Below are 23,271 nucleotides of genomic sequence, written 5' to 3' on the forward strand. Positions count from 1 at the left end.
CACCCATGACACCCAGCTGATCATCTCCCTGACCGAGAAGCCCTCAACAGCCAAGAAGAATTTCAGGGACGGGATCAAAGCAGTCGACACCTAGATGAAGGAGAGCTGCCTCAAGTTGAACTCCGACAAGACCAAGATCCTCATTCTAGGACCTTCCTCCTCAGCCTGGGATGACTCCTGGTGGCCATCAACACTCGGCACGCCCTCCAACCCCAAGACCAGGCACGAAACCTTGGCGTCATCCTCAGCTCAACGCTCACCATGACCAGACAGGTCAACTCCGTCGCATCCACCTGCTTCCACACCCTCTGACTCCTTCGGAAGATTTTAAAATAGATACCAACTGACTGCCGATAAACCATAACACGTACCCTAATTACAAGCAGTCTTGACAACGGCAACGCCCTCTATGCTGGAACCTCCAAGAAGAACCTGAGCATGCTGCAACAAATTCAGAACGCCGCTGGCAGACTTGTCCTGAACATCCCCCACAGAGAACACATCACAGAACACCTTAAAGACCTCCACTGTCTCACCGTTGAGAAGAGGATCAAATTCAAATTCCTCGTGCACGCCTACAGAGCCCTCTGCAACATCACACCCAGCTACCTCAAGCACTACATAACCTGGTACTCCCCTTTTAGACCTTTCCGCCCCTCCCAGCAGTTGCTCACCAACGTGCCCCGCATAAAGAAATCCTCTGCTGGAGGAAGATCTTTCACCTACCTGTCAGCAAAAGGTTGGAATACCTTACCTCTTCGCCACAGACAGTCACTATTGCTACCTCAGATTAAGAAGGACCTCAAAACCTGGTTCTTCGACTGAACTTTGAGGACATACCCCTCAGCACCTTGAGATCCTCTGGATGAGTAGCACACTTATATTGATTAATTGATTTTCTATGATATTTAACCCCAGCTCAGACAGGCCCTGAACAGTTGCTTGTATGCACTGTGACTAGCATTCCCTTTTATATTTGTAAATATTAATCACTTATCAGATTGCACAAGCACTTCCTTTGCACCCTTTCACCCAATGGAGCAACCACTATCATACTTTGAATTACGTACATAACTATGCAAATTTCCAATATATACAATATTAAGTCTGCCTCTGGTGTTGTTTTTCTTTTTCCTTTCTTTTTTTCTCCACAGAGATTATTCTCTGTCAATTAATGTCTTGCTTGTGTTTTTCAAATAAATCTGTATTCCTAATTCAAATTTTTGTCCCGTCAGGACCATTTTTCTGTTGATGCTATTGAGTCCTAAAGCCAGAAAAAATTAGATCAGTGAAAATAGGAGGAGGAAGACAAAAGGTTTTGGGGGGAAGTTCACCCTAAGTCTGACAGGTCTAACACTTTCAACACAGGCGGAAAGCAAAAGCAAGACTTTTCCAATTGCATACCCACACGGTGAAGTGTCTTACCTCTTAGACAAGTGCCTGAGTGACCCACATAAGGTCAGTCAACTCTATACAAATACTATAATACAAAAAGTACAAACAGTACTTAGGGAGACCCATATATAAAGCATGAAAGTAATCCAACCGAGATCCCAAAATCACCTGATGACTGTGAAGCATGAGTACGTTTTTAAAAACTGTCTTTTTTCAATTAAATAAGGATCTGTTGGAATTAGAAGCTTAAAATTTAGCATGAAGCAACAAGAATGCTTATTAAACACTGATACTATGTCAGGAAGTAGCTCGATGGCATGAAGACCAGGTTGTTTGATGTTATAAATGGGGAATGCATTTAATACAGTAACAGAAACCGAGACAAAAGAAATCTGATAGTCTTCTAGCTACTGAATTCTTACCTTTGATTTTCCCAGATCTCAGACTGGATCCAGAAACTTCTGCTGAGCAATTCCCCTTGCATGCGCCGTTTAGTGGCTCCATTTGGACCCCGTGGGGTCACCTATATAGGTGCCACCCAGGTGCGCGGGTGTCACTTCTTTTCTTTCCCACCAATTAGAGCAGAACTGGAAAGAACCACCGCTCTGTTTCTTTTTGTCAGGCCTTCTTTGACTTTTTGTCAAGTTTTTTTCTTCATGTGTCAAGATGTCTTCGAAGAAGGCCAGGTTTAAACCATGTGGCGCCTGTCACAACACCATGTTGGTCAATAACCTCCATCTCGTTTGCCTCTGGCGCTCGAGGGTGACCATGACTCGGACTGCTGGGCCATGGCGCTGAAGGCTTTGAGGGTCCCTAAAGCTGTTTGTGGCCATGCAGTCAGCAACACCAGCTCACGCGACTCAGAGAATGAGGTTGCAGAACTATCTTGGAGCCACACGTCCTCTTCTTCCCATTTGAGGTCCTCTGGAAAATTGGGAAAGAGGCATAAGAAGAAAAAGTCCAGCGGACTTTGTCTTCACCTCAGCCGATGAGACAAGTGGGGAATATCGGCATTCCCAATTCTGCACAGCAGTAAGCCAGTTCGATGAAGACCCAGGTCTGATGGGATTGGGTTTGTTAGACCTAGTTCTTCAGAGCCGTTAGCCAGTTCGACTTCACGCTTTTCACCATTTCGACTCCGCGCCTTTCACCCTTTCGACACCTTCTCAAATAAATTAGTTCTATTGTTGTGTAGCCCTTTTAGCTATAGTTTTATACACATTATTTTAGCAAATTTGGCCTGCCACTGTGCACTGTAACCTAGGTATCTTTTGTTTTAGCTTCATTATATAATATTAACAGTAAGCACATTTGCGGTCTTGTTTTATTTTCTCTATCTAGCTGTTCTACACCTAAGTCAGCACTGCGTTCTTAAACAAGACATTTCTTTCACTCTGTGCTTTCTCAAGGCTGCAGTGAGATAGGTTACCAGCAAAAGTGGTACGCTTTCTCTCCAATGTTCGCAGAAGCACACACACTCTTACGTGGGGATCCTTTCTTGGAACATCAGCTGTTTTATTATAAAAACCCTAATTTGACCCATGTACATTAGAGGGAGATTCCAGCCAGATAACCACAATTGTATTCTGATTGCTGATTGCTTCGCTGCAGCTGCTTATGTTGACTACAGGCCTCTTGCTCAGGCATGGGGGATGATGTCTTCCCAGGGGAATCTGAAGGGCAGAATTAGAGCTTAACATGCTGTGCTCTAACTTGGCTTAGGTAGGAACTATCCTTAACAATCTTAGTGACAATGTGATAGTGCTATTTTTGTGTTTTACTCTCCTTGTCACAATCTTAATCTTGTTGTGCTTCATCGTTCTAGTTATTGCAATACATGCCTTATTATCTAAGATGCAGTTACTTCAATAAAGCCTTATTGAACTATACTCTGCCTATGGTTGTCCTTGCATACGTGAGACTAATGTAACTGAGAGAAATGGATGAGATCTGAGTGAACACGATTTCCCTGAGGAGTCATTTATGTCATGCGCCTGGTTGCCCAATCATCCCTGCTCTTGGGTGGATATGAGACACTGCTAGTTAGCCGGAACAAAACCCGGATTAGGCACATGGTGCGAGATAAGACTCAGTCCCCCGCAGTACAAATGATTCTGCTGCACAAATCCAGTAGTCTCATTAGGATAATGAGAACCTGCGTGACATGGAGCCCCCCAACTTTTTTTCAGACACTCATTTTTGGGTCCTCCTGAGTATCCCTGTCTCACTTCATGCAAAGACACCTCAGTACTATTTAAGGAGATGTCCGTGGAATTGAGGAATTTCCTCCTCAGTTAAGTAGGGAGTACCTAACTAACACTGTAGGTTGTTCAAGTTTGAACCCTAAAAGGATAATCCCCATTTGGTGTGCTTATCTCTGAACAAAGTTTACCATTCATCATGGCGAACCCACAACGGGTAGCAATTGCAGTCAATATGCGACCCCCCCCCTTACCGAACATATACTGGCACATGAGCTAACGGCCCAGGTGGGTCCAGTTACATTTGTTGTTGAGGCTCATCCAGCCTATTGAACAGAAACCTTCTATTCTTGGGTCACATTTCCAGCAGTCGAAGGGAACATAAATACATTTCACAATTACAAACCTGCAAACATCCCTGCACAATATAGAGCGTATGCATATTTGAAAATGCCTCTGTCTTATCAACACCATAATAATTGGCTTGATGGTGCCCTACCACAGACAATCCTACATGTTAGGTCCTCTAAGTAATGACGGTCCTACCTGACCTTTATTGGCCACACATACACCGCACCCTGATGCAGCAACCTTGACGGTAGCTGAAGTCCGCCGCTTATATATTGAGCTTACTGAAATATATAGACGGTTAGTACAGTTTGTAATGCAAACATTAAAAACAAACCCAGCACGTGCTGCCCTGGCGCAACCACATGCAGTAACACCAGGTATTAATCCTGCAACTGTACATTCGATCATGGGTAAGGTACCCACCAAACAGGGAGAGATTCTGTTTTAGTTAGCTCAGAAAATAAATGCACTGGAAGCAGTATGTCCCCATACAGGACCTCACTATAAGCATATAATATTAACTACGTGCTTGCCATTTGGGATGGTTCCCACAGTGCATAATTGCAATACTTGGGTCACGGTGTTTCCCACGCTCTATACTACCGCACACAGAACACCAACACTTGCCAATTTACCAGAAGTGTTCAAACAAATTCAAGATGAATACGGGGCTGCCCCGGCCCTGGACTTGGGGATGCAACTTATGAGAAATGTTGCCACGGTATCGTCAATTATATTAAGTAATCTTAAAGGGGAAGCAGTTGCACTAGCAGTACGTATGCTGCTCTGGGACGTTCCTCCACAAGATCAAGAACGTGAGCTGCCAAGGATTATTGCAGAAACGTACTCTAGTATTTGTCAAGATAGTCATGGCGGGGCCAGACCAACAAAACCACAGTTTCAGGGTAAATCTAATAAAGATTCTAACAAGCAAGCACCTGAGGGTTCTAAAAACATGTTGGGATAAAAAACAACAAACACCTAAAAAAGAAAGTGGAGAATCTCCTCCCACGGAGACCCCACAGAATAGATATAATCTTGGGAATAGAGATAATATTAAAACGCCTGACAGATATTAATATACTGATTGTTAGACTTTTCATCCTTGGCGTGGTCTCCCTTAACTTTTTGCCTCTGTTCCCCAGGTTATTGATGTGTGCTGGACTCTGATTTTACTGTTTTTGTTGCTTTGGGCACTTTACCGCTGCTAACCAGTGCTAAAGTGCAAGTGCTCCTTTACAAAATGTGTATGTGATTGGTTTATCCATGATTGGATATTTGATTTATTAGTAAGTCCCTAGTACAGTGCACCAGAGGTGCCCAGGCCCTGTAAATCAAATGCTACTAGTAGGCTTGCAGCACTGGTTGTGCCACCCACTTAACTAGCTCTGTAATCATGCCTCAGACCTGCCACTGCAGTGTCTGTGTGTGCAGTTTTAACTGTAAATTCGACTTGGCAAGTGTACCAACTTGCCAGGCCTAAACCTTCCCTTTTCTTACATGTCAGACACCCCTAAGGTAGGCCCTAGGTAGCCCCAAGGGCAGGGTGCAGTGTATGGTTAAGGTAGGACATATAGTAATGTGTTTTATATGTCCTGACAGTGAAATATTGCTAAATTCGTTTTTCACTGTTGCAAGGCCTGTCCCTCTCATAGGTTAACATGGGGGCTATCTTTAAATCTGATTAAAGTGTAGATTCCCTTTGGGAGCGGATGGACATGTGGAGTTTGCGGTCTCTGAGCTCACAATTTAAAAATACATCTTTTAGTAAAGTTGATTTTAAGATTGTGTGTTTGAAAATGCCACTTTTAGAAAGTGAGCATTTTCTTGCTTATACCATTTCTGTGACTCTGCCTGTTTGTGGATTCCCTGTCTGGGTCAGTTTGACAGTTGGGCTGGTTGCACCTCACAATAGACAGTGACACAAAGGGAGCTGGGGTGTAGCCTGCATATCCTGATGAGCCATCTGTGCTAGGAGGGAGGGGAAGAGTGGTCGTTCACACCTGAAAGGGCTGTGCCTGCCCTCACACAGTGCAGTCTCCAACCCCCTGGTGAGTGTCTGGGGCCTGGCCTGGGCAAGGCAGGATTTCACATTCCAAAGAGACTTTACTTTGAAGTAGTCCTACTTCAAAGGAGAAATTGGGTATAAAAAGGGCACCCAAACCCACAGACTTTAGAAACACTTCTGGAACCAAGAGGAACCTCTGCCTAGAGAAGAGCTGAATAGCTGAGGAAGAAGAGCTGCCCTGCCTGTGACTGTGCCTTGTGGAGCTATCCTGCAGTTGCTGCTTTTGCCAGAGTAAGAGGGCAAAGACTGGACTTTGTGTGCCTTCCATCTTGAGAAGAAATCTCCAAGGGCTTGATCTAGAGCTTGCCTCCTGTTGTTTGAAGTCTCAGGAACAGCAAAGACTTCTCTCTGCCAGCACCTGGAGTCTCTGGAGAGACTCCTACTCTGCCCTGTGGTGCTAATCCAGTTCCTGGGACCCTGAAAGGAGAAGTCGGCAGCCTAAAGAGAAGAAAATCCATGCACAGAGCGCCGTGCGGGGAAAAGATTGACGCGAATCCGCTCTGCGGCTGAAAAAACGACGCGCCGCCGGCTCTGCACCTGAGAAACGTCGCTCGCAGGAAACGCGACCGAAGAATCGACGCACAGAGCAGGAGAAACGACCCACAGCATCGCTGACGGAGGCTGGGAGATCACAACCTGCGCTGCGGGATTTTCAGATCATCGAGCGGCTGGATTTTCCACTCACGTACTGCCGTGCTGAGTTATTTTTGACGCACACCCGCCCTGCGGGGTTATTTTTGACGCACACCAGGTACATTTTTACTCTACCAGCACTAGTGTGTTTTTAAAACTACTTAAAGACTCTTTTTGATTTTTAATTGATAACTTGACTTGTGTATGGTGGATTTTTGTCGTTTTGGTCTTGTTTTATTTAGATAAATATTTCCTATTTTTCTAAACCTGTGTTGTGCCATTTTGTAGTGTTTTCATTAAGTTACTGTGTGTGCTGGTACAAATACTTTACACCTAGCACTCTGAAGTTAAGCCTACTGCTCTGCCAAGCTACCAAGGGGGTAAGCAGGGGTTAGCTGAGGGTGATTCTCTTTTACCCTGACTAGAGTGAGGGTCCTTGCTTGAACAGGGGGTAACCTGACTGTCAACCAAAGACCCTATTTCTAACACTGATAAACGCCAATCTCGTTCCTTTCAAGTCTCACCGGAAAAACGCAGTGAGAGAGGTGGGCAGTCAGAGCGAAGAACTGAGTACTTGAAACCGAGACAGGAATCACTCTACAGAGGTTTCTGTTAAAAAAGAAGAGAAACTTCCCCAACTCAAAACACAATTTAAAAAGAAAAAAGTGGCAGCAGTTGCGATTCGTCATGCCACTCAAGAAGAGGGCTCTATTGAAGAGCAAACATGGGCACCAGCTCTGCTACACAGCGCAGCAGAGGTCATAATGGTTCGCCGGAATCTTCAAGAGCATCTGGAGGTGAAAGCAACTGATGACTCCTTACAAGTTGAAACTGCGGACATGCGTGCCTCCACTCCTGACAAGGTGTACAAAGTAATGATACAGTTAGAAGGAGACATTGAACGCACAATCATTTGGGACCGCGTTGTAAACATTTATGATATTCTGCTGGCCGAAAAGGATTGGCCACCTGAATTTGTCCATACTTGCCCATACGGGGAAGAGGTTATCAAGCCTTCTTTCTCGCCCCTTGTTCCCAATGAGCTTGCAGAATCCTGCGCCATTGATTGGGCATTGTCACAGGCACCCGCGTTAAATAGCATCCATGTAGGGTGCGATAAAGATTCCCCCTATTATGTAATTCCAATTAAAAATGAACCCCTACCTCAACCCCAGTATCCAATAAAACACGATTCTAAAGCAGCCGTGAGGAAAATCTTCACACAACTAGAGTACCAGGGCATAATAGAGCCCTGTGTCTCACCGATGAATAATCCTCTATTCCCTGCAGTTAAACCGGACCATTCATACAGAATAGTCTTGGACTACAGACACTTAAACAGTCACACATGCACATATGCTATACAAAACTCTCATAGCACAGCACTTATGAACAACATAGTGCGCAAAAAATACAAAACAACATTGGATATTTTCCATTGGCTTTTTCTGCCAAAATATAGCGCCTGAGAGTAGAGACTTAAGTTTCAGTGCACTAGGCTCCCAGAAAAAAATCTGTTGTTTACCACAAGGGTACAAGAACAGTCCAGGACTGTTCGTTGCTCCTGTAACTTCAATATTGCACGACACTGACCCTGAAGCATTATCCTATGTAGATGATATCTACCTTACAGGCGATGAATTACTGCAACATCTAAGGCGGTAAGCCCCCATTGTTGTAGGATTTGCCGAACTCGGCTATAAATTCAACTTCAAAAAAACAAAAATAGCCTTCCTTTGTGTCCTTTATCTGGGATAGGAATTATCGAGTGAAGGAAAGAGCATACCACCACAATTCTTAGAAAAATGCGCAGTTACAACCACAAAATAACATTTAAAAAATCTTCAATCATTATTGGGTTTTCTAAATTTTGGCAGAACATACATTCCAGATTATGCATCACGCATAAAACCTTTATATGACTTGATACGTCCTGACGTTTCCAGTAAATTCAGGACAATTGAGCACAGACGCATTCTCAGAACACTGCAACAAGACATGCTTGCAGCACAACACCTACACACAAGGGACTATAAAAAACATCTGGTCATCAGAGTAATTGCTGGTGCCATTGGTTTCACTTATGTAACATTCAGTGAGGATGAAACAGTCCCGATAGCATACAAATCATATTTGACATCAACAGCAGAACAACATTTTGCTTCCACTGAGAAAATTCTCACTTCTGTTCAGATGGCTGTCTTTAAAGAAAGACCACTAGCCCAGGGGAAACAGATTATTATTGTATCTCCAATCCCAGCCCTTGAGGCTGTTACCAAAGCCAGAATTCCAAACGCTAACGCATTGCATCCACTTTGGATCCAATGTGCAACGTCTCTGAAGGCCACTGATGACTATATTTTCGACCCAAAGTTACAAACTCAAGAATTTTTGCACTATGAGCTAGAGTACCCAGTTCCGGCAAATACACTGCCTATTGATCAGTATCAAAGAGTAAAGTACACCGATGGCTCAATACAACCTGCAATAGGCACTAAGCAACAATACTCCACTGCTTGTGCCTCTCTGGCATGCCTTCGGCCCGCAGGGTCAGGTGAGGCTTCAACCGGTTGAATTTCATGCCTCTGAGTCTGGATCCAGACCCATGCTGGCCATACCCAGGCGACCTTCTCCGGCTTGGGTCAAGACACTGATGCTACCGGCGCCGCCTGTGCCCACAGACGATGCCATCTTCATTCTTATAATTAATGATCTGAAGCCGGAACAGCGTCACCATTTCTGGCGCCTTTTGCACCCACAGGTGCTAGATCATTGCCTGAGCCCAATTTTTCACAGTCAGGCAGGGGGGAAGAGTAGGAGGGATCACTGCATCCTTTAGAAAACCAGTTGGACCATTCTTTGGACTGCTATGAGGAGCTAGGAGAGGCCAGTGGTTTGGATACCTATCCAGATACTGGCTTGCTCTCTTCCCTCACTGTGGCTACAGAGGAGGGAGCATCCTATGCAATGGTGGTGCTTAGCCTTGACCATGAACTAACCTTACTGGCTGTCAAGACAAACATCTTGATGGAAGTGCTTCAGCTTAGGGCTTCTACATCTGAACCCCTTTTGCCCTTCAACAAAGCACTTACAGATGTCCTGCTGGAAACTTGGTCCAAGCCTAACACATTGGCTCCTGTAAATAGGATGATTGCCCACCATCATTGCCCTGCTCCGGGGTGACCCTAGCTTTGTCAGCCTAGCCCCCACCCCTGAGAGCTCCATAGTCCACACCTCCACATCCCATGGCATATTCCCCTACCCCCCCAGACAGGGAATCCAAGAGGCCGGACCATGTTGGGAAGAAGCTGTTTTCTTCCACCAGCCTGGCACTGAGTTCGGTGAACACCTTATGATTATTGGGCAGTTTCTCCCCTATCATTTGGGACACGGTTGCGCAAATGCTGCCTCCGTTCCCGAAGGAGGTCTATCCATACTCTCCCAAGCAGTGAAAGACAGGAGAGACGCAGCCAAATTCAACATCCAGTGTGGCTTAGATACGACTGACTCAGTGAGCAGAGCAGTTGCGTTGAAGGTGGCCTTACAGCACCAGGTATGGCTGAGGAGATCTTGTTTTTTTTTCAGGAAGTCCAAGCAAATCCAATGGACATGCCATTCGATGATTCTTGCTTGTTTGGCAAGAAGACTGACTCAGCACTGGAGCACTTTAAGGACTCTCAGGCTATAGCCAAGTGCTTATGCCTCTCGGCGTTCCCTCATCCACATCTGCCTTTCACCCCTTATGTGATTACCGAAGGGGTATGGCACCACACCAGCTCTATGCCAGCCACCGTCCTGCACAACCAACCCAGTGTTTGTAAGGATGTTAGGTCTTTAGCCAAGATGGTTTGCAGGCAAGAAGTCATCTACAACACAGCCCCCAAAAGCTGTAGCCTCAAAGCCCTACCAGTTTGGATCTGCAGGGCATTGCTTGCCCAGTTGGAGGGAGAATATACCATCATCTCCTCCACTGGAAGTCTATTACATCAGATGCATGGGTACTGCAGATCATCAGGAAGGGCTATGCCCTGCCTTTTCAATCCTTTCCTCCTCCCTATTCCACCAACATTCGAACGGCTGGCGGAGGATCATTTGTCACTGCTCTGAGAGGAAGTTACAGTTCTATTGGCCAAGAGGGCCATAGAAAGGGTCCCGAGATCAGAAGTAGGCAGTGCTTGTTATTCCCGCTACTTTCTGATACCCAAAAAAACAAGGATCTTCACCCTATTCTAGACTTATAGACAATAAATCTTCTTCTCAAGAAAGAGAAGCTCAAGATGCTGATGTTGGCTCAGGTCTTGTCGGCCCTAGTCCTATCAGACTGGTTGGTAGGGCTGGACTTGCAAAATGCATATTTTCATATCCCCATCCTGCCGACCCACAGGCGTTACTTGAGGTTCAAGGTATGCCATGAACACTTTCAGTTCATTGTACTGCCATTTGGCCTTACACGTCCCCTCGGGTGTTCACCAAGGTAACAGCAGTGGTCGCAGCTCATCTGTGCACGTCTGGGGTTTCAGTCTTCCCCTACCTCGAAGACTGGCTGTTGAAGGCACGCTCACCCCAGGCTTTCGTTTCCCACCTCCAGGCTACGGCGAACCTCCTGCATTTGCTGGGGTTCAATATAAATGTGCAGAAGTCACACCTGACTCCCTCTCAACTGCTGTCTTTCGTAGGAGCTGTTCTGGACACAGCACAGTTTTAGGCCTATCCTCCACAGCCGCGAGTCCAGGATATTCAGGTTATGGTACCAGTGTTTTGGCCTCTATTCTTGGTTTCGGTGACAGTGACTCTGAGGCTGCTGGGCCTCATGGCCTCCTGAATCCTGCTGGTAACACATGACAAACTGCATATGCAGGCTCTGTAGTGGGACCAGTGGGTGCAGCATCAGGGACATCGCTCTGACATGGTCCAGATCTCAGAGGGAACTGCGAGTGGTGGTTAATGAACCACATTTGGATCAGAGGCAGACCCCTCTCCCTTCCCCAACCAGACCTTACATTTGTGACTTACACGTCACTCTTGGGATGGGAGCAGCCATCTGGGAGAGGTGGATATCAGAGGTCTCTGGTCTCCAGCAGAATCCAGACTACACAAAACATGTTGTTGTCGTGTAGGCTCTCATTATCCTAATGAGACTATTGGATTTTTTGGGCGGTAAGATCGTTCACAGTGTGGGGGACTAAGTCTAACCCACGGCAAAGGACCCTTGTCACCCCAAATCCGGATTGAGCTCCGGCTAACTAGCAGTGCCTAATCTCTCCCAAAGGGAAGAGACAATTGGGCAGCCGAGCGCATGACATCTTAGTGCTTCCCAGGGAAGTCGTGATCACTCAGGTCACAACCAGTTCTCTCATACACAGTGTGGTCTCATATATAAATGACAAAGGCAGTTTGAGTTTTAAAGATTGGTTTAATAAAACAACTGCATTTTAGATAACAAGGCGTGAGCCGCAATAACCAGAACCATACAACACAGTAGGATTGAAATAGTAACGAGGAGAGTGAAACATAAGAATAATGCTATCATAGTGCAACTAGAGTACGTTCCTCTCTAAGTTATATTTTTAGCACAGCATGTGAAGCTCTAAGCCTGCCCTTCAGGTTTCCCTGGGAGGACATCGACCCTCATACCTGAGCAAAGGCCTGTGATCGGGATCAGCATCTGCAACAGAGCAGTCAGCATCTAGTTGTGGGTTCCTTGTAGGAATCTCCCTCTTACGTGTACCAGGACTGGGAAGTGTTTTTATAACTAACACGCCGGTGTTCTAAGAAACGTCCCTACGTAAGAATGTGTACTTTCTATGAACCCTAAAGACCAAACTTCTACCATGTCTATCAGCAATGTACCAGACTGTATCCTTGACTTAAGCACAGAGCGAGCAAGAATAATGTATTGTTTGAGAACTTCAGTGCTGATGTAAGCTAAACAGTGTGATAGAAGAAAATAAAACAAGACAGTGTAACTAGTTATTGTAAAATAACAGGGCGAGGCTAAAGAAAATGCATCTAGGGCAAAGTGCACAGAGGCCTAATACTTTAAGCGAACGCGCAGAAAGCTACATTTAAAATGGCTACATTACATTGGAGCTCAGGGCGATCTGGCTAGTATTGAAGGCATTTCTTCCCTCTGTCAAGGAGAAGTTAGGGCAGGTGTACACAGAAAAAACCATTGGCATGTGGTACTGCCACAAGCATGGTGGGGTATGGTCATGGACCCTTTGTCAAGAGGCCTTGCGTCTCCGGAGATGGCTGGAACAGCATGGCCTAACCCTGGTGGTTCAATGCCTGGCAGGTTCTGTGAATGCCAGGGCGGATTAACTCATCCGTCGATGCCTAGCAAATCACAAGTGGTGTCTCCATTCAGAAGTGGTACAAAGTCTTTTTGAGTGGTGGGGAGAGCCTTGGTTAGATCTATTCACCTCCGAAAATGACGTGCAATGTCAGCTGTATGACGCATTGGAGTTTCCAAGGCGTTACTCGCTCAGCAATGCTTTTTGTCACGAGTGGAGCTCAGGACTTCTGTACACCTTTCAACCCATACCACTCCTGCCCAGAGTTCTCAAGAAGATCAAGAACGACCCGGCCCAAGTATTCCTTGTGGCTCCAGACTAGGCATAGAGATTCTGGTATCCTGAGCTTCTGGAAATGAGCATTGATCCTCCAATCAGGCTGCCCCTTTGGGAAGATCTTCTGTTACAGCTGCAGGGGAGGATTCTCCACCTCAACTTGTCAAATCTGCACCTTCATGCGTGGAGATTCAGTGACGGCAGTTGACCGCATTTCACCTTCCTCCTGAAGCCTGTAACGTTATCTTGGCAGTCCGGCATTCCTGCACAAAAACGGTATACACCTGCCATTGGCAAAGATTTGTAAGACGTTGTACAGAGAAGTCTATAGATCCTCTCCCTGCTTCTCTATCTGATATTCTTCTCCTCATTCTTCCTCTTGCCCAACAGGGTTCCTTTCTGGGGACAGTGACATGCTATATCTCTGCTCCATCAGCCTTTCTGTGTCTGCCCGATCAACCCTCTCTTTCTAAGTCCCCTATAGTAAATAGGTTTCCTAATGGGCTTGTAAATATGTTTCCCCCCTACACCCATGTCGTGCCTCAGTGGGATCTCAATCTAGTTCTCACATACCTCATGTTCTCTCCTTTCAAGCATTTCCATAATTGTCCCCTCTGGCTGCTAACCATCAAGACAGTCTTCTTAGTGGCAATAACATTTGCAGAGTGTGATTGAGAAACAAGCATTTCCATCTAAGCTGCCATATCTTAGTCTTTCCCGAAAAAGGCGTGCACCTGTGTCTCTTTACTTCCTAAGGTGGTGACTCCATTCCATCTGGGTCAAACTGTCACCTTGTTTATCTTCTTTGCTCCCCCACATTCCTCTAAGGAAGAGGAGCAACTCCACCAGCTGAACCCCAAAAGAGCGTTGTTGTTCTACCTTGACTGCACAAAAGAGTTTCATGTTGACAAGCAACTCTTTGTGGGGCATGTGGGAGCAAAGAAGGGACAGACAGTACAGGAATGGACGATTTCTTGCTGGGTCATTCTCTATATTAGGATCTGCTATGCTTTGGCTAAGAAGAAGCCTTCCAAGGGCTTAAGGGCTAATTCCACCAGGGGTAGAGACCATAGCTCTAGCACGTAAAGCCCAAGTCATGGACATCTGCCAGGAAGCAGTGTGGGCATCACTGCACACATTTGCCAAACACTACTGCCTAGACAGTCTGGTCTGAAACGATGGGCATTTCGCATATTTGGTCCCGCAGGACTTTCTATTCTAAAACATTGTCCGCTGCCCACCGCCAGGAGGATATGGCTTGGTTATCTAATCAAAGGTAAGGAATCTGCAGCTAAAAGTCTATCAGATGAACTAGTTATTTACTTTTGGTAACACATTATCTGGTATAGACTCTATCAAGCTTCAGATTCCTCACACCCACCCATGCCTCCCCACTCTGCAGACTTGTTACTAGGTTTAGGGTGATCTCTTTTCCAGGGCCCTAGTTTTGACACACATTTCATCAGTTCTTGTCATGGCTCTGCGCTTCTGGTGTGGAATGTTATGATAAAAGTAACTGACATCTGCACAGATGGGTGGTACTTATATAGGTGACTGTGACATCACATCTGGCACCAATGACATCATGCAGAGCCAAATGGAGCCACCCGATGGCACGCACAAGTGGTATTGTTTGGCAAAGGTTTCTGGATCCAGCCTGACGTCTGGGAAAATCAAAGGTAAGGAATATGCAGCTCGATAGTTTAACAGATAATGCGTTACTGAAGGTAAGTAACTTGTTCATCTGGAACATTTCTGGATATGAATTATAAACTGATTTATATGAATTTTACTGATTTTGCTTCTACTATTTTCTGCTGATTTTCTGCCATTATTGTGAATACTGTAGGAATTTTTATACACTTAGGATCTACCCTTCCATACAAAATAGGGTGCAGTCTCTTTACTGGTAATGTTAATGCAGGTTACATTCTGTTGGAAATACATTCCAGTCGAATGGCCACAACTATAAGGACATCACCTTGTACTGCCATTTACACTCTTGCACTGATATATTTCTTTTGCTGTCCACATCAAATACAAAAATATAAACTATTGTTCCAAATAAAGGAGTAGAAAATGTTTTTTAATCATTTCATGCACATTTTCTTTTCACAGTTGTCAGTAATACATGGCTGGATACTCTGCTACCAGTTATAGAAGCTTTGCCAAAAGAAACTATCAGACATGAGGTAACATAATTCTACTTTAAATGATTTAAGTATAAAAACTGTGATATCCTTAAAGTGAAAAGGATGCAGATAAACACTTTCTTAAATATTTCCATCTCAACAACTTTGCTGTGGACTTGTGCTTGAAAAACGATACCCTTGTTGGATTATTTATTCAAATTCAAAGCTCTGCTTTATGGCTTCTTACACTTCATAGTAATGAAGCATACGCTTGGAATTATGCTTAGGAACTCTTCACTAACTGTTCACGGGAAATCTGAATGCTTCTTGTACATTGTATACACCACAGATATGGTAGTAGAGGTGACACTATCTCAAATAGAGGAGTGCCACTAACCTCACATAATGATTTGATCAAAATGGACGGGAAAGCCTCACCCTCATAATTGTGGTATGCTTCATCATAGGCAAATCCATTCTACTGCAGTTAGATACCACCACCAACGTGGTCTCAACCTCAGGGTGAGGTAGATCAAAGGAATGCATACAGGATAGAACTGGGACCCAGATCAAGTGTTAAAACTATGTTCATGTAAATCCAAAATATATCTTTTTATTCATTGGGTACAGCAGGCAGTATTAAAAACACCTATGGGATGAAAAATGGTTCTCATGTCTCTGCCATCCTTCCTACCAAATTATTTCAGCCTCCAATGTAGCCAAAAAGGGTTTTGGACCTTGGTCAGTATAGCTAGGATTCCTTTGGTGTCAAGGTCCTAACCAGAACCTTTCTAGAAGTAAGAGGGTCATTTCATAATTTCTCATTTCATCTTATTTAAACCGCCCTTCATTTAAGGGGTTTGGCTCCAGTAGTCTCAGCAGAAGGGATCACTCCTGTTGTCACACATTCACCAAGGAGATGAACCAGTGTATTTTTTCCTCTGTTGACCATACTCACCCGTGTATCCACTTAATTCTTCCTCTGTGGACTGCACTCACTCAGTGAAGGTAAATGATTTCTACAAAGAAAGACATTGGTGCAGTGTATAGCAGGTCTCCAAGGTGAAACTTATTGGCTTAAGCTTAGTCTGTGATTGTTTCTACTGTGTCAAATTAAAATTTGAAAGAACTATTGACATTCTCAACATTCTAAACAACATTACATTACATTAGAAAATACAAACGTTTGCAATTCCTCCTTTGGCCAGAACCTGTGAAATTCAAAATGAATTCATAAAGGAGACAAGAAGGGGGCGCGGTCAGCCAAGATGGCTAACTAGACGTGTTTCCCTGCAGCTTCAACTATAAAGGAAGATAGCCTTTGTTATCCTGTGCAACCAATCTGAAATAGTTGGATTTATGGCCGATACTGGTGCCTCTAAGCTACGGGATGCGTTCTGAACAGGGTGAGCTGCGAGTGAACCTCGTGGATAGTGGAGTGATAGTAGCCACCAGAGAGGCAGGAGACTAGTGTTACTGCATACCACAACAGATGCAGGACAGTAGCCTTTTTCCCTACGTCTGTGAGATGCTTCCATGCGTAGTGGTCTGTTCTGGTTAGTATGCTGGGGGAGAGAAACCTGCTCTGGGACAGCTTTGCATCAAGCAGAGACAGAGGCAACTCACCTTTAAAATGTCAGCTACCGCATTGCAGACCAACGCGAAGTGCCAGCTGCTGGGACTGCGGCAGTTATGGCAGTGCTATACTGGCTGACATGAGGAGCAGATCTGATGCCCAGGTGCTGGCGGTGAGTATTGCTGTAGAGAGAAAAGTCACCTGCTGTGTTGAACCGTCTGTGATTTTACAGGCTGCCTGGGAAAAAGAACTTGCGGGCTGCTACACATACATCCTAATATGGGCAGTGAGAGCCGGCTGATAGAATGGAGATGACCTGCGTTTGACTCCCGCTGACTCCGTGGGCCAGTTTGGAGAAACATTGTGTGATCCTGTGGAGGGAGAGGATACAGTTGTCTCCACAGCAACTGCAGGTACTGGGCGGCAGTGAGCAGAACAAGACCTCAGCGAAGATCGGCACCCTTTAATTTGGCTGGGATGTGGCCACAGGGGCCTCTGTGATTTTCTGAGAGGCTAGTGAGCTACTCATGTGAGAAGGGGATCTATGAAACACCTACTCTTCTGTGTTGGGTAAATGGCTCGCTGGCAAGGAAGGTGAGTGCCAAATCTGGAACATTGTGCTGTCAGGCAGAGGCTGGGCAGCATGGAATATGGTACCCAAGCCCAGTGAGGGGTCCCTCTATATTCAGTGACTGCTGCGCCTGCAACAACCAGGAAATTGAGAACATGTTCCGCTGGGACCAACTGCTGAATATAATACCTCCATCGTGTAGTCAGGAGCAGTGTTAAAATATTGTCACTTGAATCGACCAGAAAGTGAAGGTGTGCTGCTGAGGCCGGGGCATCTGGTCCGGTGGCAATGTTGCCCCGAAATGTCAGGTACCACCACGTTTTGAAGACATAGGGCCTTATTACAACCTTGGGGTTTAACAACCGGGCGGCCGCCAATGCAGCCGCACTCCCGCCGGCCCCATTTTGACATCCCCGCTGGGCCGGCGTACGGAAACAGAGTTTCCACGCGCCGGCCCAGCGGGGATGTCAGCCGCAACATGGGAGCCGGCGGTGTTGGAGCCGTGCGACAGGTGCAGCTGCACCCGTCGCGCTTTTCAGCGTGGGGCTGTTCCTGGGGGCCCCTGCACTGCCCATGCCAAGTGCATGGGCAGTGCAGGGGCCCACAGGGGCCCCGCGTCTCTCTTTCCCTCCAGCCTTTCCATGGCGGTGTCTACCGCCATGAAAAGGCTGGCGGGAAGGGGAATGTAATCCCCTGGGCAGCGCTGCAAGCAGCGCTGCCCTGGCGGATTAAAACTGCCGGGACAACCATGGCGGTAAACCGCCGGGACAACCATGGCGGTAAACTGCTGGTCCCGGCGGTGCGACCGCGGCGCTTCCGCCGTGGTCGTAATCCGCAAGATTGTACTGCCAGCCTGTTGGCGGTACAATCTCCAAAAGAGCCCTAGCGGTCTTTGACCGCCAGGGTTGTACTTAGGGCCATAGTCTGCCTGGAGGTGTGGCCCCAAATGAGGAAGGGTGACGCTCCTGTGTCACGGCCCCATAGGTCGGGTTGGGCCAGGTGCCCAGGGTGGCGGTCGGCAGGCTGATGAGGAAAGCATTATCATCTACCTGATTGTGACTTGGCGCTCGGGTCTGGGCCTGCTGGGTGCGCCTGCCCCCTTTTGTCTGGGGATTGGACATTTTAAACTTGGCCATGACCGAAGGTGATCACGTATTATGCCCTAAGTACAGTTGAAAAAGATAAGAGCCCCAAGATGGATCAGACAAATAAGATTGACCAATACACTGTTCTAGGCTCAGGCCTGCAAGGGACAATGCAGGACGAGACATCAAGCCTGGGGCCCAGGATACAGTCCCTAGCAACAACTGAAATCCTGGAGGCTGTACAGGGTTCCAGGGAGGACCTGAAATATAAGATGGACAACATAGCAATTGATGTCAACCACCTCCGACTGGACTTACGTAAGGTGGCTGAATGAGTGTCAAGCACTGAGGAAGATATCTGCAATGGGAAATCATATTGCTCCAGGCCACTGTGGCGGGCGTTAAATACAGCGCGTCACAGACAAAAGATTGGTGGGAGGATATGGAGGGCTGCTCTTGGTGAAATAATATTCCTCTAGTTGCCCTTCCAGGGCAGGTGGCGGGCCTTTCTGCAGAAATATTTCTAGAGGACTGGATAGTAACTTTTTCACAGTTGAGCATGTGCACCATGCCTTAGCGGCAGAGCCATGACCTGGTGCACCCCCTGGCCTCTAATAGCACGATTATTTAACTTCAGAGACGGGGATGTGTTCCTCCAGCATGTGCGCACTCGCATCCCCCAGAAAATCAAGGACACATCCTTATTTTTCCAGGCTGCACTTGATGGTTCCAGGAACTCCGTAAAAACGTTCTGCCAATAAAGAAAACATCTGGGAGACCACAGTATTTAATATAGTCTGATGTATGTGGCCCAAACTCACAATACAGTGTGATGAAAGGGTGAAAATTCTTGGAGTCTGCCCAGAACTTGACAAATTGGCTTGATGGTTTGGGCATTGGACAAGGTCAACAGTCCGCGGAGTTGAGGGAGCAGAGGTGACTGTAACTGCGTAGATTTGATAGAAACAAGGTAAAACAGCAAAACCTCTCTAAACACCCAGACAGGGTGACAAATGAGCGCATACTGGTCTGCTCAGATGGAACTCTGCAAATATATGCTGAGGAGGTGTAAACTCTGAAATCCTTTTCTCAGATCTGTGCGGTGCCAGATACATTGTGCCACAGTACAGATGTGGAGTAACCTACTGCAGTAGACCTGGCATCATTGATTTGTATGAGATGTATTGTAGTGGATAAGAGATGAGAGGCAAGGCTTGGCTTGAGGCACATAACTGCTCATAAATTGTGGCTGCAACATTGCGTGAATACTGATGGGTGGCTCAATGCTTTACCATATGTTATGGACAATTATAACTGACCGCAGTAATCTTAACTTACCTACACATTAATGTTACTGTCACCGTCAGGAGAGGCCGAGAGATTTCTCCCCTTGGGGTTGCGGTCTACCTTTATAGATTGCGTGATTTGATGGGGCTTAGGGGACTCTGGCAATATTCACAGCCAAAGTTAATCAGCATTAAGATTTAGGGGGTCATTCTGACCTCGGCGGTAAAAGGCCCTTACTGCCGGTCAGAAGACCGCCAACATACCGCCGCGGTAAACCGCCACGGTCATTCTGACCTCCAACTGCCAAACCGCCGAAAACCCGACATCCACGGAAGGCCGCCTCATCAGCGGGCATCGATAAACTGGAGATGACCAAACCTCCACCGCCACGCCAACACAAACACGCCCATGCCATTACGACCCACGAATCCACGCGGCGGTCTTTCACCCGCGGTATCCCATTGGCGGTACACACCGCCACGGTCAAAATACACACACCTTTCCAAAACACAGCCACATTGGACAATTCGAAATACACACACCTGATACACATACACACACCACTCCCACACATCCAAGCAACTATAAAACACACACCCACATCACCCACAAACCCCCACTACTTAAAATCGGAGAGAAGGCGAGAGAGAGAGAGAGAGAGAGAGCACAGCTATCGCAAACCCCAACACACACAGGAACCCAACTTCATCAACCACACCACATCTACGCACACATCACCACACACCACCACTCACATCACCACAAACACCACCCCACACCTCATCCACACCACCCCATGGCACCCCAAAGACACCCCAGGTTTACGGACCAAGAACTCAGGGTCATGGTGGAGGAAATAATAAGGGTAGAGCCCCAGCTCTTCGGCACACAGGTGCAACACACCACAATAGCCAGGAAGGCGGAGCTATGGCAAAGGATCGTCGACAGGGTCAACGCTGTGGGACAGCATCCCAGAAACCGGGAAGACATCCGAAAGCGCTGGAACGACCTACGGGGGAAGGTACGGTCAATGGTCTCAAGACACAACATTGCTGTGCAGAAGACTGGTGGCGGACCACCACCCACTCCTCCCGAATTCACTGCATGGGAGCAAGAGGACTTGAACATCCTGCATCCTGCGGGCCTCGCTGGAGTAGCCGGAGGAATGGACTCTGGTAAGTCTAATCCCAACTACCCCCCCCCAACCACCAGCATGCCAACCCACACCCCCACCCTCACCCCCAACCCCCCAGCACACATCCTCCCTGCCAGTGTCACCAGCACAACCCACCCAACCCAAAACCAAACCCTGAATGCCAACACAAACCATCGACATCCATCACCTATGCATGACCACTGCACATACCCATCCCCCCCCACAAACCACCCTCACAACTCCTCCCACAAGGGAATGCCAGCACTGGGGGACAAGGGCACCCACAAATCGCACGCCATGGAACACACAGAAGCAATAACCATACTCTTTTACCCCTGCAGGGCCCGAACGCCAACACACCGGCCAGGAGGGTCCAGATTTGTCCATCCCACCCCCAGAACAGGCCCCCAGTGAGGACAGCAGCTCTGTCGACCTAGAACCTGATGACCAGCCCGGACCATCGGGGACCTCTGGACAGTCGGTTACCCACACACAGACACAGGCCACAGCAGACCCAACCCCCTCTGGGAATATCAGCACAGCTCCCACCCAGCGGGCCCATGCCTCTGTCTCCAGGACAGGTCAATCAGTGGTGTGTCCGCCACTACAGGGCACCCAGGCTGACCCAACACCCCAACAACAACAGGGACCTGGGGGCAGTGGTAGTGGGCACGCCGTCCAGGGGACAGAGGCCCGGGGAAACAGGGCAACTGGAAGGGCTGCTGTGCGACAGGGGGGGGAGGACAGGCCCAGGAACCGACTCTCCAAGAGGCCCTCACCACCATCATGGGAGCATACCACCACTCCCAGGAGACGATGGCGACGGTACTGGCCAGGCTCCAGGAGATCCAGGCACAGCAGGAGGAATGGTACATGGGGTACAGAGAGGAGCTCAGGAACATCGTCCTGGCCCTCAACCAAATAGTCACCACATTGCGGGACCATCTGGCACCCCAAAGGGCCCCTGTCACCAGCCTGGACCAGGAACAGCCTACCACCTCCGCCGGAGCTAGTGGACAGGAGGCCCCCACACAACGACAGGCCGCCAGAACCCCACCTCCTGCTGAAGATCAACCACCCCGCAAGAGGAACCTGAGATCACAAAGGAAGACAGAGTAGGATGCCAAGACCCCCGCCAGCATAAGATACCCCCTGATGTCATTCCACTGTCCCACATTGTCACCCTGTCCAACCTGAACTGCCCCTGCTCCATCCTTCCACAGGCATATGGACAATGCACCTGTGCGACTGAGAACTGGACTCTGCCATGGACATTACTCCACCCCCACCCATCACCGTTTAACTATCATCGACCTATATGTAGCACTTTAAATAAATCACTAATTGCACTTAAAACACTTAGGAGTCTGCTTGTATTCTTAACAAATGTATTACACATAACGGTTCAAAAATGTTCAGTTACATTGTGATGACAACATACCAATGTCAATGTGCTTTACTCCATGGGAAAACAAAGCAGAAGTCACGCAGTGGGTCATGCAGCTCTGGAAAGGGAAGGGAAAGTCACAATTCAGTTGAAAGGAACTGGGGGGAAACACAGAAAGTAGAGATGCAGGAGGCCTGAAGTAAATGTCAAATGGCGTGGGGGATTCTTACCTGTGTGCTACTGAAAATACTGTTGTATAACTGTGTCCCTGTTGTCCGTGTCGTCCCCGTCGTCTTCCTCCTCTTCACTCTCCACAAGCTCCACAGCTGCTACAACACCACCATCTGGACCATCCTCCTGCAGGAAAGGCACCTGGCATCGCAATGCAAGATTGTGAAGCATACAGAAGGCCACGATGATCTGGCACACCTTCTTTGGTGAGTACATTAGGGATCCACCTGTCATATGCTGGCACCTAAACCCGGCCTTCAGGAGCCCGAAGGTCCTTTCTATGATCCTCCTAGATCGCCCATGGGCCTCATTGTACCATTCCTCTGCCCTGGTCCGGGGATTCCTCACTGGGGTCAGTAGCCACGGCAGGTTAGGGTAACCAGAGTCACCTATTAGCCACACACGTTGTCTCTGTAGCTGTTCCATCACATAGGGGATGCTGCTATTTCGTATGATGTAAGGGTCATGCACTGACCCAGGGAACTTGGCATTTACATGGGAGATGTACTGGTCAGCCAGACAGACCACCTGGACATTCATAGAATTATAACTTTTCCTGTTTCTGTACACCTGCTCATCGTCTTTTGGGGGTACTAAGGCCACATGGGTCCCATCAATGGCACCAATGA

At 47.3% G+C, this 23,271-nt stretch overlaps 1 protein-coding gene across 2 annotated transcripts in view; it reads left to right on the forward strand.

Moving 5' to 3' along the window:
* PPP4R4 (protein phosphatase 4 regulatory subunit 4) overlaps positions 1-23,271 on the forward strand; it is a 1,510,494-nt gene that overhangs the window by 453,638 nt on the left and 1,033,585 nt on the right. For both annotated transcript variants that reach the window (XM_069208239.1, XM_069208238.1), the window contains exon 5: positions 15,336-15,409. In XM_069208239.1, the coding sequence (XP_069064340.1) occupies positions 15,336-15,409 (74 nt within the window). The remainder of the gene's footprint in view (positions 1-15,335; positions 15,410-23,271) is intronic.

Source organism: Pleurodeles waltl, chromosome 9 (assembly GCF_031143425.1).
Source record: "Pleurodeles waltl isolate 20211129_DDA chromosome 9, aPleWal1.hap1.20221129, whole genome shotgun sequence".
In the NCBI taxonomy this organism is placed as follows: domain Eukaryota; kingdom Metazoa; phylum Chordata; class Amphibia; order Caudata; family Salamandridae; genus Pleurodeles; species Pleurodeles waltl.